This window comes from Oncorhynchus keta, unplaced genomic scaffold (assembly GCF_023373465.1).
Source record: "Oncorhynchus keta strain PuntledgeMale-10-30-2019 unplaced genomic scaffold, Oket_V2 Un_contig_3767_pilon_pilon, whole genome shotgun sequence".
NCBI lineage: Eukaryota > Metazoa > Chordata > Actinopteri > Salmoniformes > Salmonidae > Oncorhynchus > Oncorhynchus keta.
In genome coordinates this window covers 83,756-96,988 of record NW_026287419.1, presented here as the reverse complement: position 1 = coordinate 96,988, position 13,233 = coordinate 83,756, and the positions used below count along the sequence as shown (strand labels likewise).

The window sequence follows — 13,233 nt, the reverse complement described above, 5'->3', positions numbered from 1 at the left end:
AGGAGTTATCCTGTCACTACAGTGGTTCCAGAGGTGTTATCCTGTCAGAGGTGTTATCCTGTCACTACAGTGGTTTCAGAGGTGTTATCCTGTCACTACAGTGGTTTCAGAGGTGTTATCCTGTCACTACAGTGGTTTCAGAGGTGTTATCCTGTCACTACAGTGGTTTCAGAGGTGTTATCCTGTCACTACAGTGGTGTCAGAGGTGTTATCCTGTCAGAGGTGTTATCCTGTCACTACAGTGGTTTCAGAGGTGTTATCCTGTCACTACAGTGGTTTCAGAGGTGTTATCCTGTCACTACAGTGGTTTCAGAGGTGTTATCCTGTCACTACAGTGGTTTCAGAGGTGTTATCCTGTCACTACAGTGGTTTCAGAGGTGTTATCCTGTCACTACAGTGGTTTCAGAGGTGTTATCCTGTCACTACAGTGGTTTCAGAGGTGTTATCCTGTCACTACAGTGGTTTCAGAGGAGTTATCCTGTCACTACAGTGGTTTCAGAGGTGTTATCCTGTCACTACAGTGGTTTCAGAGGTGTTATCCTGTCACTACAGTGGTTTCAGAGGTGTTATCCTGTCACTACAGTGGTTTCAGAGGTGTTATCCTGTCACTACAGTGGTTTCAGAGGTGTTATCCTGTCACTACAGTGGTTTCAGAGGTGTCATCCTGTCACTACAGTGGTTTCAGAGGTGTTATCCTGTCACTACAGTGGTTTCAGAGGTGTTATCCTGTCACTACAGTGGTTTCAGAGGTGTTATCCTGTCACTACAGTGGTTTCAGATGTGTTATCCTGTCACTACAGTGGTTTCAGATGTGTTATCCTGTCACTACAGTGGTTTCAGATGTGTTATCCTGTCACTACAGTGGTTTGAGATGTGTTATCCTGTCACTACAGTGGTTTCAGAGGTGTTATCCTGTCACTACAGTGGTTTCAGAGGTGTTATCCTGTCACTACAGTGGTTTCAGAGGTGTTATCCTGTCACTACAGTGGTTTCAGAGGTGTTATCCTGTCACTACAGTGGTTTCAGAGGTGTTATCCTGTCACTACAGTGGTTTCAGAGGTGTTATCCTGTCACTACAGTGGTTTCAGAGGTGTTATCCTGTCACTACAGTGGTTTCAGAGGTGTTATCCTGTCACTACAGTGGTTTCAGAGGTGTTATCCTGTCACTACAGTGGTTTCAGAGGTGTTATCCTGTCACTACAGTGGTTTCAGAGGTGTTATCCTGTCACTACAGTGGTTTCAGATGTGTTATCCTGTCACTACAGTGGTTTCAGAGGTGTTATCCTGTCACTACAGTGGTTTCAGAGGTGTTATCCTGTCACTACAGTGGTTTCAGAGGTGTTATCCTGTCACCACAGTGGTTTCAGAGGTGTTATCCTGTCACTACAGTGGTTTCAGAGGTGTTATCCTGTCACTAGTGGTTTCAGATGTGTTATCCTGTCACTAGTGGTTTCAGATGTGTTATCCTGTCACTACAGTGGTGTCAGAGGTGTTATCCTGTCACTACAGTGGTTTCAGAGGTGTTATCCTGTCACCACAGTGGTTTCAGAGGTGTTATCCTGTCACCACAGTGGTTTCAGAGGTGTTATCCTGTCACCACAGTGGTTTCAGAGGAGTTATCCTGTCAGAGGTGTTATCCTGTCACTACAGTGGTTCCAGAGGTGTTATCCTGTCAGAGGTGTTATCCTGTCACTACAGTGGTTTCAGAGGTGTTATCCTGTCACTACAGTGGTTTCAGAGGTGTTATCCTGTCACTACAGTGGTTTCAGAGGTGTTATCCTGTCACTACAGTGGTTTCAGAGGTGTTATCCTGTCACTACAGTGGTTTCAGAGGTGTTATCCTGTCACTACAGTGGTTTCAGAGGTGTTATCCTGTCACTACAGTGGTTCCAGAGGTGTTATCCTGTCAGAGGTGTTATCCTGTCACTACAGTGGTTTCAGAGGTGTTATCCTGTCACTACAGTGGTTTCAGAGGTGTTATCCTGTCACTACAGTGGTTTCAGAGGTGTTATCCTGTCACTACAGTGGTTTCAGAGGTGTTATCCTGTCACTACAGTGGTTTCAGAGGTGTTATCCTGTCACTACAGTGGTTCAGAGGTGTTATCCTGTCAGAGGTGTTATCCTGTCACTACAGTGGTTTCAGAGGTGTTATCCTGTCACTACAGTGGTTTCAGAGGTGTTATCCTGTCACTACAGTGGTTTCAGAGGTGTTATCCTGTCACTACAGTGGTTTCAGAGGTGTTATCCTGTCACTACAGTGGTTTCAGAGGTGTTATCCTGTCACTACAGTGGTTTCAGAGGTGTTATCCTGTCACTACAGTGGTTTCAGAGGTGTTATCCTGTCACTACAGTGGTTTCAGAGGAGTTATCCTGTCAGAGGTGTTATCCTGTCACTACAGTGGTTCCAGAGGTGTTATCCTGTCACTGTGGTGGTTTCAGAGGTGTTATCCTGTCACTACAGTGGTTTCAGAGGTGTTATCCTGTCACTACAGTGGTTTCAGAGGTGTTATCCTGTCACTACAGTGGTTTCAGAGGTGTTATCCTGTCACTACAGTGGTTTCAGAGGTGTTATCCTGTCACTACAGTGGTTTCAGAGGTGTTATCCTGTCACTACAGTGGTTTCAGAGGTGTTATCCTGTCACTACAGTGGTTCCAGAGGTGTTATCCTGTCAGAGGTGTTATCCTGTCACTACAGTGGTTTCAGAGGTGTTATCCTGTCACTACAGTGGTTTCAGAGGTGTTATCCTGTCACTACAGTGGTTTCAGAGGTGTTATCCTGTCACTACAGTGGTTTCAGAGGTGTTATCCTGTCACTACAGTGGTTTCAGAGGTGTTATCCTGTCACTACAGTGGTTCAGAGGTGTTATCCTGTCAGAGGTGTTATCCTGTCACTACAGTGGTTTCAGAGGTGTTATCCTGTCACTACAGTGGTTTCAGAGGTGTTATCCTGTCACTACAGTGGTTTCAGAGGTGTTATCCTGTCACTACAGTGGTTTCAGAGGTGTTATCCTGTCACTACAGTGGTTTCAGAGGTGTTATCCTGTCACTACAGTGGTTTCAGAGGTGTTATCCTGTCACTACAGTGGTTTCAGAGGTGTTATCCTGTCACTACAGTGGTTTCAGAGGTGTTATCCTGTCACTACAGTGGTTTCAGAGGTGTTATCCTGTCACTACAGTGGTTTCAGAGGTGTTATCCTGTCACGACAGTGGTTTCAGAGGTGTTATCCTGTCACTGGTTCAGTGGTTTCAGAGGTGTTATCCTGTCACTACAGTGGTTTCAGATGTGTTATCCTGTCACTACAGTGGTTTCAGAGGTGTTATCCTGTCACTACGGTGGTTTCAGAGGTGTTATCCTGTCAGAGGTGTTATCCTGTCACCACAGTGGTTTCAGAGGTGTTATCCTGTCACCACAGTGGTTTCAGAGGTGTTATCCTGTCACCACAGCGGTTTCAGAGGTGTTATCCTGTCACTACAGTGGTTTCAGAGGTGTTATCCTGTCACTACAGTGGTTTCAGAGGTCCTGTCAGAGGTGTTATCCTGTCACTACAGTGGTTTCAGAGGTGTTATCCTGTCACCTGTCACTAGTGGTTTCAGAGGTGTTATCCTGTCACTACAGTGGTTTCAGAGGTGTTATCCTGTCACTACAGTGGTTTCAGAGGTGTTATCCTGTCACTACAGTGGTTTCAGAGGTGTTATCCTGTCACTACAGTGGTTTCAGAGGTGTTATCCTGTCACTACAGTGGTTTCAGAGGTGTTATCCTGTCACTACAGTGGTTTCAGAGGTGTTATCCTGTCAGTGGTTTCAGAGGTGTTATCCTCTACAGTGGTTTCAGAGGTGTTATCCTGTCACTACAGTGGTTTCAGAGGTGTTATCCTGTCACTACAGTGGTTTCAGAGGTGTTATCCTGTCACTACAGTGGTTTCAGAGGTGTTATCCTGTCACTACAGTGGTTTCAGAGGTGTTATCCTGTCACTACAGTGGTTTCAGAGGTGTTATCCTGTCACTACAGTGGTTTCAGAGGTGTTATCCTGTCACTACAGTGGTTTCAGAGGTGTTATCCTGTCACTACAGTGGTTTCAGAGGTGTTATCAAGTCACTACAGTGGTTTCAGAGGTGTTATCCTGTCACTACAGTGGACATTTCTCTCTGTGGATCTCTGTTTGTTCAGAGATGGCAGGCAAATCACACTTCAGGCAAAAACCTACATTTACATATTTCCTATAAACACATGGAAAGCGTTGTTTTTCTTTCTTCCCCTGTCTTCCCAAGGTCACATTATGCAAATTACCTTGACCCAGATATTATAAGGCTACGAAAGCCCAAACTTCATTTAAAGCTTCAAATACCATTAGGGAAATTAAAACGATTACGTTTATGTACTGACAGTATCTTCAACATCAACACAGCAGCACTGAGCCCTGCACAGATTCACTGTGGAGAGATTTCCATCAACATTAGGGATAAATGCAGACTGACTCCACACTCCACACTGACTGAGTACTGGGACATCATTCAGAGGAAGAGCAGTTCCACTCCACACTGACTGAGTACTGGGACATCATGCAGAGGAAGAGCAGCTTCACTGGGCTCCTCATCACTGCTCTGTGTGCAGTGGTCTCCTGCTGTCTGAACAAACAGTTCCACTTTGTGAATGAAGGAGGAAAGACCTGGGAAAAGGCTCAGCAGTACTGCAGAGAGAAGTACATTGACCTGGCCTTCATCAGCAACCAAGACGAAGTAGATGAGTTCAATAACATATCAACAACGGATTATGTTTGGATTGGTCTGTACAGAGATCCCTCTCCCCCAACAGAGTGGAAGTGGTCTGGAGGGTGGAACTCATCATTCAGGTTTTGGGAGAAAGGCCAGCCAAACAATCTCAATGGCAACCAGAACTGTGTCGATGTGAAGAACCATGAGATGAATGATAAGCAATGCACTGAAAAATATCCCTTTGTGTGCTTTGATCTGAACGTGGTGCTGGTGAAGGAGAACAAGACGTGGGAGGAGGCTCTGGATCACTGCAGGAAGCACTACACTGACCTCACCAGCCTGCTGTCTGAGAATGAGCAGCTCCTCGTCCAGAGAATGATGAATTCTAAGGGGGCCCAGACGGACCATGTGTGGACGGGACTGCGCTTCCTGGCCAGCGAGTGGCTGTGGGTGAACGGGGACCCCCTGGAGTACCAGGCCTGGACCGGGGGGAGGCTGCCCCACTGCCCTGCGCAACACCTGTATTGTGGGACCCTGGCCAGAGAGGGAGAGCTCTGGGGAACCAGGGGCTGCGAGGAGAGGAGGAACTTCCTCTGCTCCACATGACTGACTCCTAAAGGAGCAATGCTTTTATACCTTTGGTGATAACTGAAGTAAGAACGTATGAAATATCAATATTTACTAGAGCAATAATTTGCATTAAAACACTATTTAACCAGAAAAACCTCTTTCCCAAGGTGTGTTCTCTGTTTGACTATATCTATTCACACTGCATTTTAAACTAAATGTTCATTAAACCTATAGTGATTAAAATAATGGACATTTTACTCTATACTGTTGTAGCAAATGTAGAATAGTTAGCAGGTACTGTACAACCAACTCTGTTCTACTGTAATACTGAAATACACACTGTTAGGAAGAGTCATCTTTCTGTCTTCATCATTTGATTCATAGCTAAGGAATACTGTAATACACACTGTTAGGAAGAGTCTGTCTGTCTTCATCATTTGATTCATAGCTAAGGAATACAGTAATACACACTGTTAGGAAGAGTCGCCTGTCTGTCTTCATCATTTGATTCATAGCTAAGGAATACAAAATCACCTTTTAGAAAGTCTAAAGTATATATTTTTCTGCATGTTCCTGTAAGAGATGAGTTTAGGACGATGATAAAGAAGGAAACCGGTACTAAGTCATGTCAGGCAGTTAAACACAGAGTCCTAAAACCACGAGGAAATCACGAGGAAATCAACATGATGTAAAATATTAGGGCTACATGATGGATAAAATATTAGGCCGACATCTAGTCATAGTTCCTTTAATTACTGACAGTATGTTCAACATCAACACAGAGTCCTAAAACCACGAGGAAATCAACATGATGGCTAAAATATTAGGCCTACATTATCGTTATGCGTCTATTACAGGCATTAGTTGAAGCTCAGTGTTAAATTCAAACCTCCCTACAATCATACCTAAGCCAAAATGACACCAATTTCGATTAAAATTCGCAAATACCCCCCCTAACTAGCTCTATGGTGGTATTCAAGCTGAGGTTAATCCATAAATGCAAGCAGATGTATTGATTAGCCTGTTAGCTAACTAGCTAATGTTAGCTTGCTTGTACAAAGTCCAGTGGTTAGCCTCAGTAGCTGGCTAATACCAGTCAGCTGAAAGCTAGCTAGCTATCAAACAGGCAAATAAAGGTAGCTAGACAATACATGTACATTCTCGACTTGTGGTCATTACGTGTGGTAATGAGAAGTGGTGTAAAGTACTTACGTTAAAAATACTTTCAACTACTTAAGTCTTTTGGGGGGGGAGTGTATCTGTACATTATTATTTATATTTTTGACAACTTTTACTTCACTACATTCCTAAAGAAAACAATGTACTTTTTACTCCATACATTTTCCATGACATGGTAGGGTGGAACAGGCATTGTTGTCCTCATGTGAATTTCCTTTATTTTTCGGCTTCAGACCAATGCCTATTCTCACTTAAAATGTTGTTTTTGTTTTTTAATCTTGGACTTCTTTCTTTAATTACTGACAGTATCTTCAACAGCAGCACTGAGCCCTGCACAGATCCCCCGTGGATCCTATTTCCATCAACATTTTGGATACCATTGATTTTGGACCACATTTTGGATCAAGTTTATTTTGGACCATTGGACTGTGATAGATTGTCAATGTGTCTCGGGCAACACTTTACTTTATAGATACAGGCCTTATTTTACAGCTGTATTCCAGGTTGAGAAAGAGCAGTGTGTGTTTTTTAATGTGTTTTTAAGGACTATTTATCTGTTTGTTCATTTGTGTACAACAACATAAAAGCTTTCTAATTGATTGCCAGTGTGTAGGTGAGCTATTGACGCGTTCTAATTGGTGAGTTTGGTGAACAGGTGAGTTAAGGAATCCACTCTGATTGGTGGGCTGGGATCAGTATAAAGTATATATGGTGGTCATAAGAGCAGCAGCAGGCTCAGTTCCACTCCACACTGACTGAGTACAGGGACATCATTCAGAGGAAGAGCAGCTTCACTGGGCTCCTCATCACTGCTCTGTGTGCAGCGGTCTCTGATCTGCTGGTTGAAGACAGGTGCTCTATAGTGCTGACTGCTGGTAGAAGACAGGTGCTCTATAGTGCTGACTGCTGGCAGAAGACAGGTGCTCTATAGTGCTGACTGCTGGTAGAAGACAGGTGCTCTATAGTGCTGACTGCTGGCAGAAGACAGGTGCTCTATAGTGCTGACTGCTGGCAGAAGACAGGTGCTCTATAGTGCTGACTGCTGGCAGAAGACAGGTGCTCTATAGTGCTGACTGCTGGCAGAAGACAGGTGCTCTATAGTGCTGACTGCTGGCAGAAGACAGGTGCTCTATAGTGCTGACTGCTGGCAGAAGACAGGTGCTCTATAGTGCTGACTGCTGGCAGAAGACAGGTGCTCTATAGTGCTGACTGCTGGCAGAAGACAGGTGCTCTATAGTTCTGACTGCTGGCAGAAGACAGGTGCTCTATAGTTCTGACTGCTGGCAGAAGACAGGTGCTCTATAGTTCTGACTGCTGGCAGAAGACAGGTGCTCTATAGTGCTGACTGCTGGCAGAAGACAGGTGCTCTATAGTGCTGACTGCTGGCAGAAGACAGGTGCTCTATAGTTCTGACTGCTGACAGAAGACAGGTGCTCTATAGTTCTGACTGCTGGCAGAAGACAGGTGCTCTATAGTTCTGACTGCTGGCAGAGACAGGTGCTCTATAGTGCTGACTGCTGGCAGAAGACAGGTGCTCTATAGTGCTGACTGCTGGCAGAAGACGGTGCTCTATAGTGCTGACTGCTGGCAGAAGACAGGTGCTCTATAGTTCTGACTGCTGGCAGAAGACAGGTGCTCTATAGTGCTGACTGCTGGCAGAAGACAGGTGCTCTATAGTTCTGACTGCTGGTAGAAGACAGGTGCTCTATAGTTCTGACTGCTGACAGAAGACAGGTGCTCTATAGTGCTGACTGCTGGCAGAAGACAGGTGCTCTATAGTGCTGACTGCTGGCAGAAGACAGGTGCTCTATAGTGCTGACTGCTGGCAGAAGACAGGTGCTCTATAGTTCTGACTGCTGGCAGAAGACAGGTGCTCTATAGTGCTGACTGCTGGCAGAAGACAGGTGCTCTATAGTGCTGACTGCTGGCAGAAGACAGGTGCTCTATAGTTCTGACTGCTGGCAGAAGACAGGTGCTCTATAGTGCTGACTGCTGGCAGAAGACAGGTGCTCTATAGTTCTGACTGCTGGCAGAAGACAGGTGCTCTATAGTTCTGACTGCTGGCAGAAGACAGGTGCTCTATAGTTCTGACTGCTGGCAGAAGACAGGTGCTCTATAGTTCTGACTGCTGGCAGAAGACAGGTGCTCTATAGTGCTGACTGCTGGCAGAAGACAGGTGCTCTATAGTGCTGACTGCTGGCAGAAGAGAGAACAGCACCTTGATCAATGGTATGATCCTCTTGTCCAGTAACAAACTCTCAGCACTTCATGTAATGTGAAATCATTTGTTAAAACTAGCTACTCAATACGGATGGTAGCTCCACACTGTCCTCTGGTCAGCTTGGTGGCATGTCCACCATATTTCTTTAAAAACCTACCCATTCTTTTTAGAAGTGTCTTTTGGCCGGGCGAAAGAGCAATGGAGTTCAATCAAGCATCCATCCAACTGTCAAAGGGTCTTTTCATTTTCTCTCTGAATAATAAACAACATCCTATAATAGATAGGAGAGCAGGAACATGTCTACCTACGTACAGCAACAGTTAACCCATGTTACACATTCACGTCAATGAATCAGCAGTATCACAGGTCTAACACACTATAGACTTGATTGGTCAGCATATAGGGACTTCATTGGTCAGCATATAATCTCGTCACCCATGACCAAATCTCAGCTGTCTGTCACGAGTAACCATCAGTATACGGACTTCATTGCTCAAAAGGCATACTTGCTTTCTTCTCTAAATATTTGCAATGTCAAGAGTGGAATAAAGGCTTTTTTTAGAGAAGTGAGTCACGTTTGTTGAGTCATTGAGGCTAATAGGTTACAAGACATAATGTCCCCACATGATTTAGCTATTGATTATGTAACATCTATTCAAACCACAGGTTCTAGGTTCATGTATAGAGAAACAGTCAGCGTGCAGACTGTATACTGGATATATGTTTTAAAAGCAGCATTTATTCAATGATTAGGATTGTTTGTAATGGGTACTGTACACAACATGTTCTTTGTTCTACTTTTACTGAGGTTATATCACTTCCTGTAGCACAACAGTGTCTTCACATAGGCAGGGCTGAGGTTATATCACTTCCTGTAGCACAACAGTGTCTTCACATAGGCAGGGCTGAGGTCCTATCACTTCCTACAGCACAACAGTGTCTTCACATAGGCAGGGCTGAGGTTATATCACTTCCTACAGCACAACAGTGTCTTCACATAGGCAGGGCTGAGGTCCTATCACTTCCTACAGCACAACAGTGTCTTCACATAGGCAGGGCTGAGGTCCTATCACTTCCTACAGCACAACAGTGTCTTCACATAGGCAGGGCTGAGGTTATATCACTTCCTACAGCACAACAGTGTCTTCACATAGGCAGGGCTGAGGTCCTATCACTTCCTACAGCACAACAGTGTCTTCACATAGGCAGGGCTGAGGTCCTATCACTTCCTACAGCACAACAGTGTCTTCACATAGGCAGGGCTGAGGTTATATCACTTCCTACAGCATGAGGTCCTATCACAGGGCTGAGGTCCTTCCTACAGCACAACAGTGTCTTCACATAGGCAGGGCTGAGGTCCTATCACTTCCTACAACACAACAGTGTCTTCACATAGGCAGGGCTGAGGTTATATCACTTCCTACAGCACAACAGTGTCTTCACATAGGCAGGGCTGAGGTTATATCACTTCCTACAGCACAACAGTGTCTTCACATAGGCAGGGCTGAGGTCCTATCACTTCCTACAACACAACAGTGTCTTCACATAGGCAGGGCTGAGGTTATATCACTTCCTACAGCACTGAACAGTGTCTTCACATAGGCAGGGCTGAGGTTATATCACTTCCTACAGCACAACAGTGTCTTCACATAGGCAGGGCTGAGGTCCTATCACTTCCTACAACACAACAGTGTCTTCACATAGGCAGGGCTGAGGTCCTATCACTTCCTACTGTCTTCACATACAACACAACAGTGTCTTCACATAGGCAGGGCTGAGGTCCTATCACTTCCTACAACACAACAGTGTCTTCACATAGGCAGGGCTGAGGTTATATCACTTCCTACAACACAACAGTGCCTTCACATAGGCAGGGCTGAGGTTATATCACTTCCTACAGCACAACAGTGCCTTCACATAGGCAGGGCTGAGGTTATATCACTTCCTACAACACAACAGTGTCTTCACATAGGCAGGGCTGAGGTCCTGAGGTCCTATCACTTCCTACAACACAACAGTGTCTTCACATAGGCAGGGCTGAGGTCCTATCACTTCCTACAGCACAACAGTGTCTTCACATAGGCAGGGCTGAGGTCCTATCACTTCCTACAGCACAACAGTGTCTTCACATAGGCAGGGCTGAGGTCCTATCACTTCCTACAACACAACAGTGTCTTCACATAGGCAGGGCTGAGGTTATATCACTTCCTACAGCACAACAGTGTCTTCACATAGGCAGGGCTGAGGTTATATCACTTCCTACAGCACAACAGTGTCTTCACATAGGCAGGGCTGAGGTCCTTCATCAGGGCTGAGGTCCACTTCCTACAACACAACAGTGTCTTCACATAGGCAGGGCTGAGGTCATCACTTCCTACAACACAACAGTGTCTTCACATAGGCAGGGCTGAGGTCCTATCACTTCCTACAGCACAACAGTGTCTTCACATAGGCAGGGCTGAGGTTATATCACTTCCTACAGCACAACAGTGTCTTCACATAGGCAGGGCTGAGGTCCTATCACTTCCTACAACACAACAGTGTCTTCACATAGGCAGGGCTGAGGTCCTATCACTTCCTACAACACAACAGTGCCTTCAATAGGCAGGGCTGAGGTCCTAGTGTCTTCACATAGGCAGGGCTGAGGTCCTATCACTTCCTACAACACAACAGTGTCTTCACATAGGCAGGGCTGAGGTTATATCACTTCCTACAGCACAACAGTGTCTTCACATAGGCAGGGCTGAGGTTATATCACTAGGCAGGGCTGAGGTTATATCCTACAGCACAACAGTGTCTTCACATAGGCAGGGCTGAGGTCCTATCACTTCAACACAACAGTAGGCAGGGCTGAGGTCCTATCACTTCCTACAACACAACAGTGCCTTCACATAGGCAGGGCTGAGGTGTCCTTCATCACTGAGGTCCTATCAACACACAACAGTGTCTTCACATAGGCAGGGCTGAGGTCCTATCACTTCCTACAACACAACAGTGTCTTCACATAGGCAGGGCTGAGGTCCTATCACTTCCTACAGCACAACAGTGTCTTCACAACACAACAGTGTCTTCACATAGGCAGGGCTGAGGTCCTATCACTTCCTACAACACAACAGTGTCTTCACATAGGCAGGGCTGAGGTTATATCACTTCCTACAGCACAACAGTGTCTTCACATAGGCAGGGCTGAGGTTATATCACTTCCTACAGCACAACAGTGTCTTCACATAGGCAGGGGGCTGAGGTTATATCACTTCCTACAGCACAACAGTGTCTTCACATAGGCAGGGCTGAGGTTATATCACTTCCTACAGCACAACAGTGTCTTCACATAGGCAGGGCTGAGGTTATATCACTTCCTACAGCACAACAGTGTCTTCACATAGGCAGGGCTGAGGTTATATCACTTCCTACAGCACAACAGTGTCTTCACATAGGCAGGGCTGAGGTTATATCACTTCCTACAACACAACAGTGTCTTCACATAGGCAGGGCTGAGGTCCTATCACTTCCTACAACACAACAGTGCCTTCACATAGGCAGGGCTGAGGTCCTATCACTTCCTACAACACAACAGTGCCTTCACATAGGCAGAGCTGTGGTCCTATCACTTCCTACAACACAACAGTGCCTTCACATAGGCAGGGCTGAGGTTATATCACTTCCTACAACACAACAGTGTCTTCACATAGGCAGGGCTGAGGTCCTATCACTTCCTACAGCACAACAGTGTCTTCACATAGGCAGGGCTGAGGTTATATCACTTCCTACAGCACAACAGTGTCTTCACATAGGCAGGGCTGAGGTTATATCACTTCCTACAACACAACAGTGTCTACACATAGGCAGGGCTGAGGTCCTATCACTTCCTACAACACAACAGTGTCTTCACATAGGCAGAGCTGTGGTCCTATCACTTCCTACAACACAACAGTGCCTTCACATAGGCAGGGCTGAGGTTATATCACTTCCTACAACACAACAGTGTCTTCACATAGGCAGGGCTGAGGTCCTATCACTTCCTACAGCACAACAGTGTCTTCACATAGGCAGGGCTGAGGTTATATCACTTCCTACAGCACAACAGTGTCTTCACATAGGCAGGGCTGAGGTTATATCACTTCCTACAACACAACAGTGTCTTCACATAGGCAGGGCTGTCTTCACATAGGCAGAGCTGAGGTCCTATCACTTCCTACAACACAACAGTGTCTTCACATAGGCAGGGCTGAGGTTATATCACTTCCTACAACACAACAGTGTCTTCACATAGGCAGGGCTGAGGTCCTATCACTTCCTACAGCACAACAGTGCCTTGACATCCTATCCTGATATATCCTATCCTCAAATTTCCTATCCAGTCCCACAATATACATGACTTGTAGCCTATGCAGTACAAAGCCATCAAGACCATTTTATTGTCTGCAAACAGTGTCAAATATCAAATATATTCATGTCAAATTCTGGTCTGGATTAACGATACATTGTGTCTTGGTTTTACACATTACTTTATTGAGTTTATTTTTGCAGGGACAGAGCACATCACGGG

At 45.5% G+C, this 13,233-nt stretch overlaps 1 protein-coding gene across 1 annotated transcript; it reads left to right on the top strand.

Moving 5' to 3' along the window:
• Positions 1-4,448: 4,448 nt before the first annotated feature.
• Positions 4,449-5,616, top strand: LOC127924174 (C-type lectin BML-1-like). The gene has a single exon (XM_052508632.1). The coding sequence runs from the start codon at positions 4,562-4,564 to the stop codon at positions 5,318-5,320; it is 759 nt and encodes a 252-aa protein (XP_052364592.1). The 5' UTR covers positions 4,449-4,561; the 3' UTR covers positions 5,321-5,616.
• Positions 5,617-13,233: the final 7,617 nt, after the last annotated feature.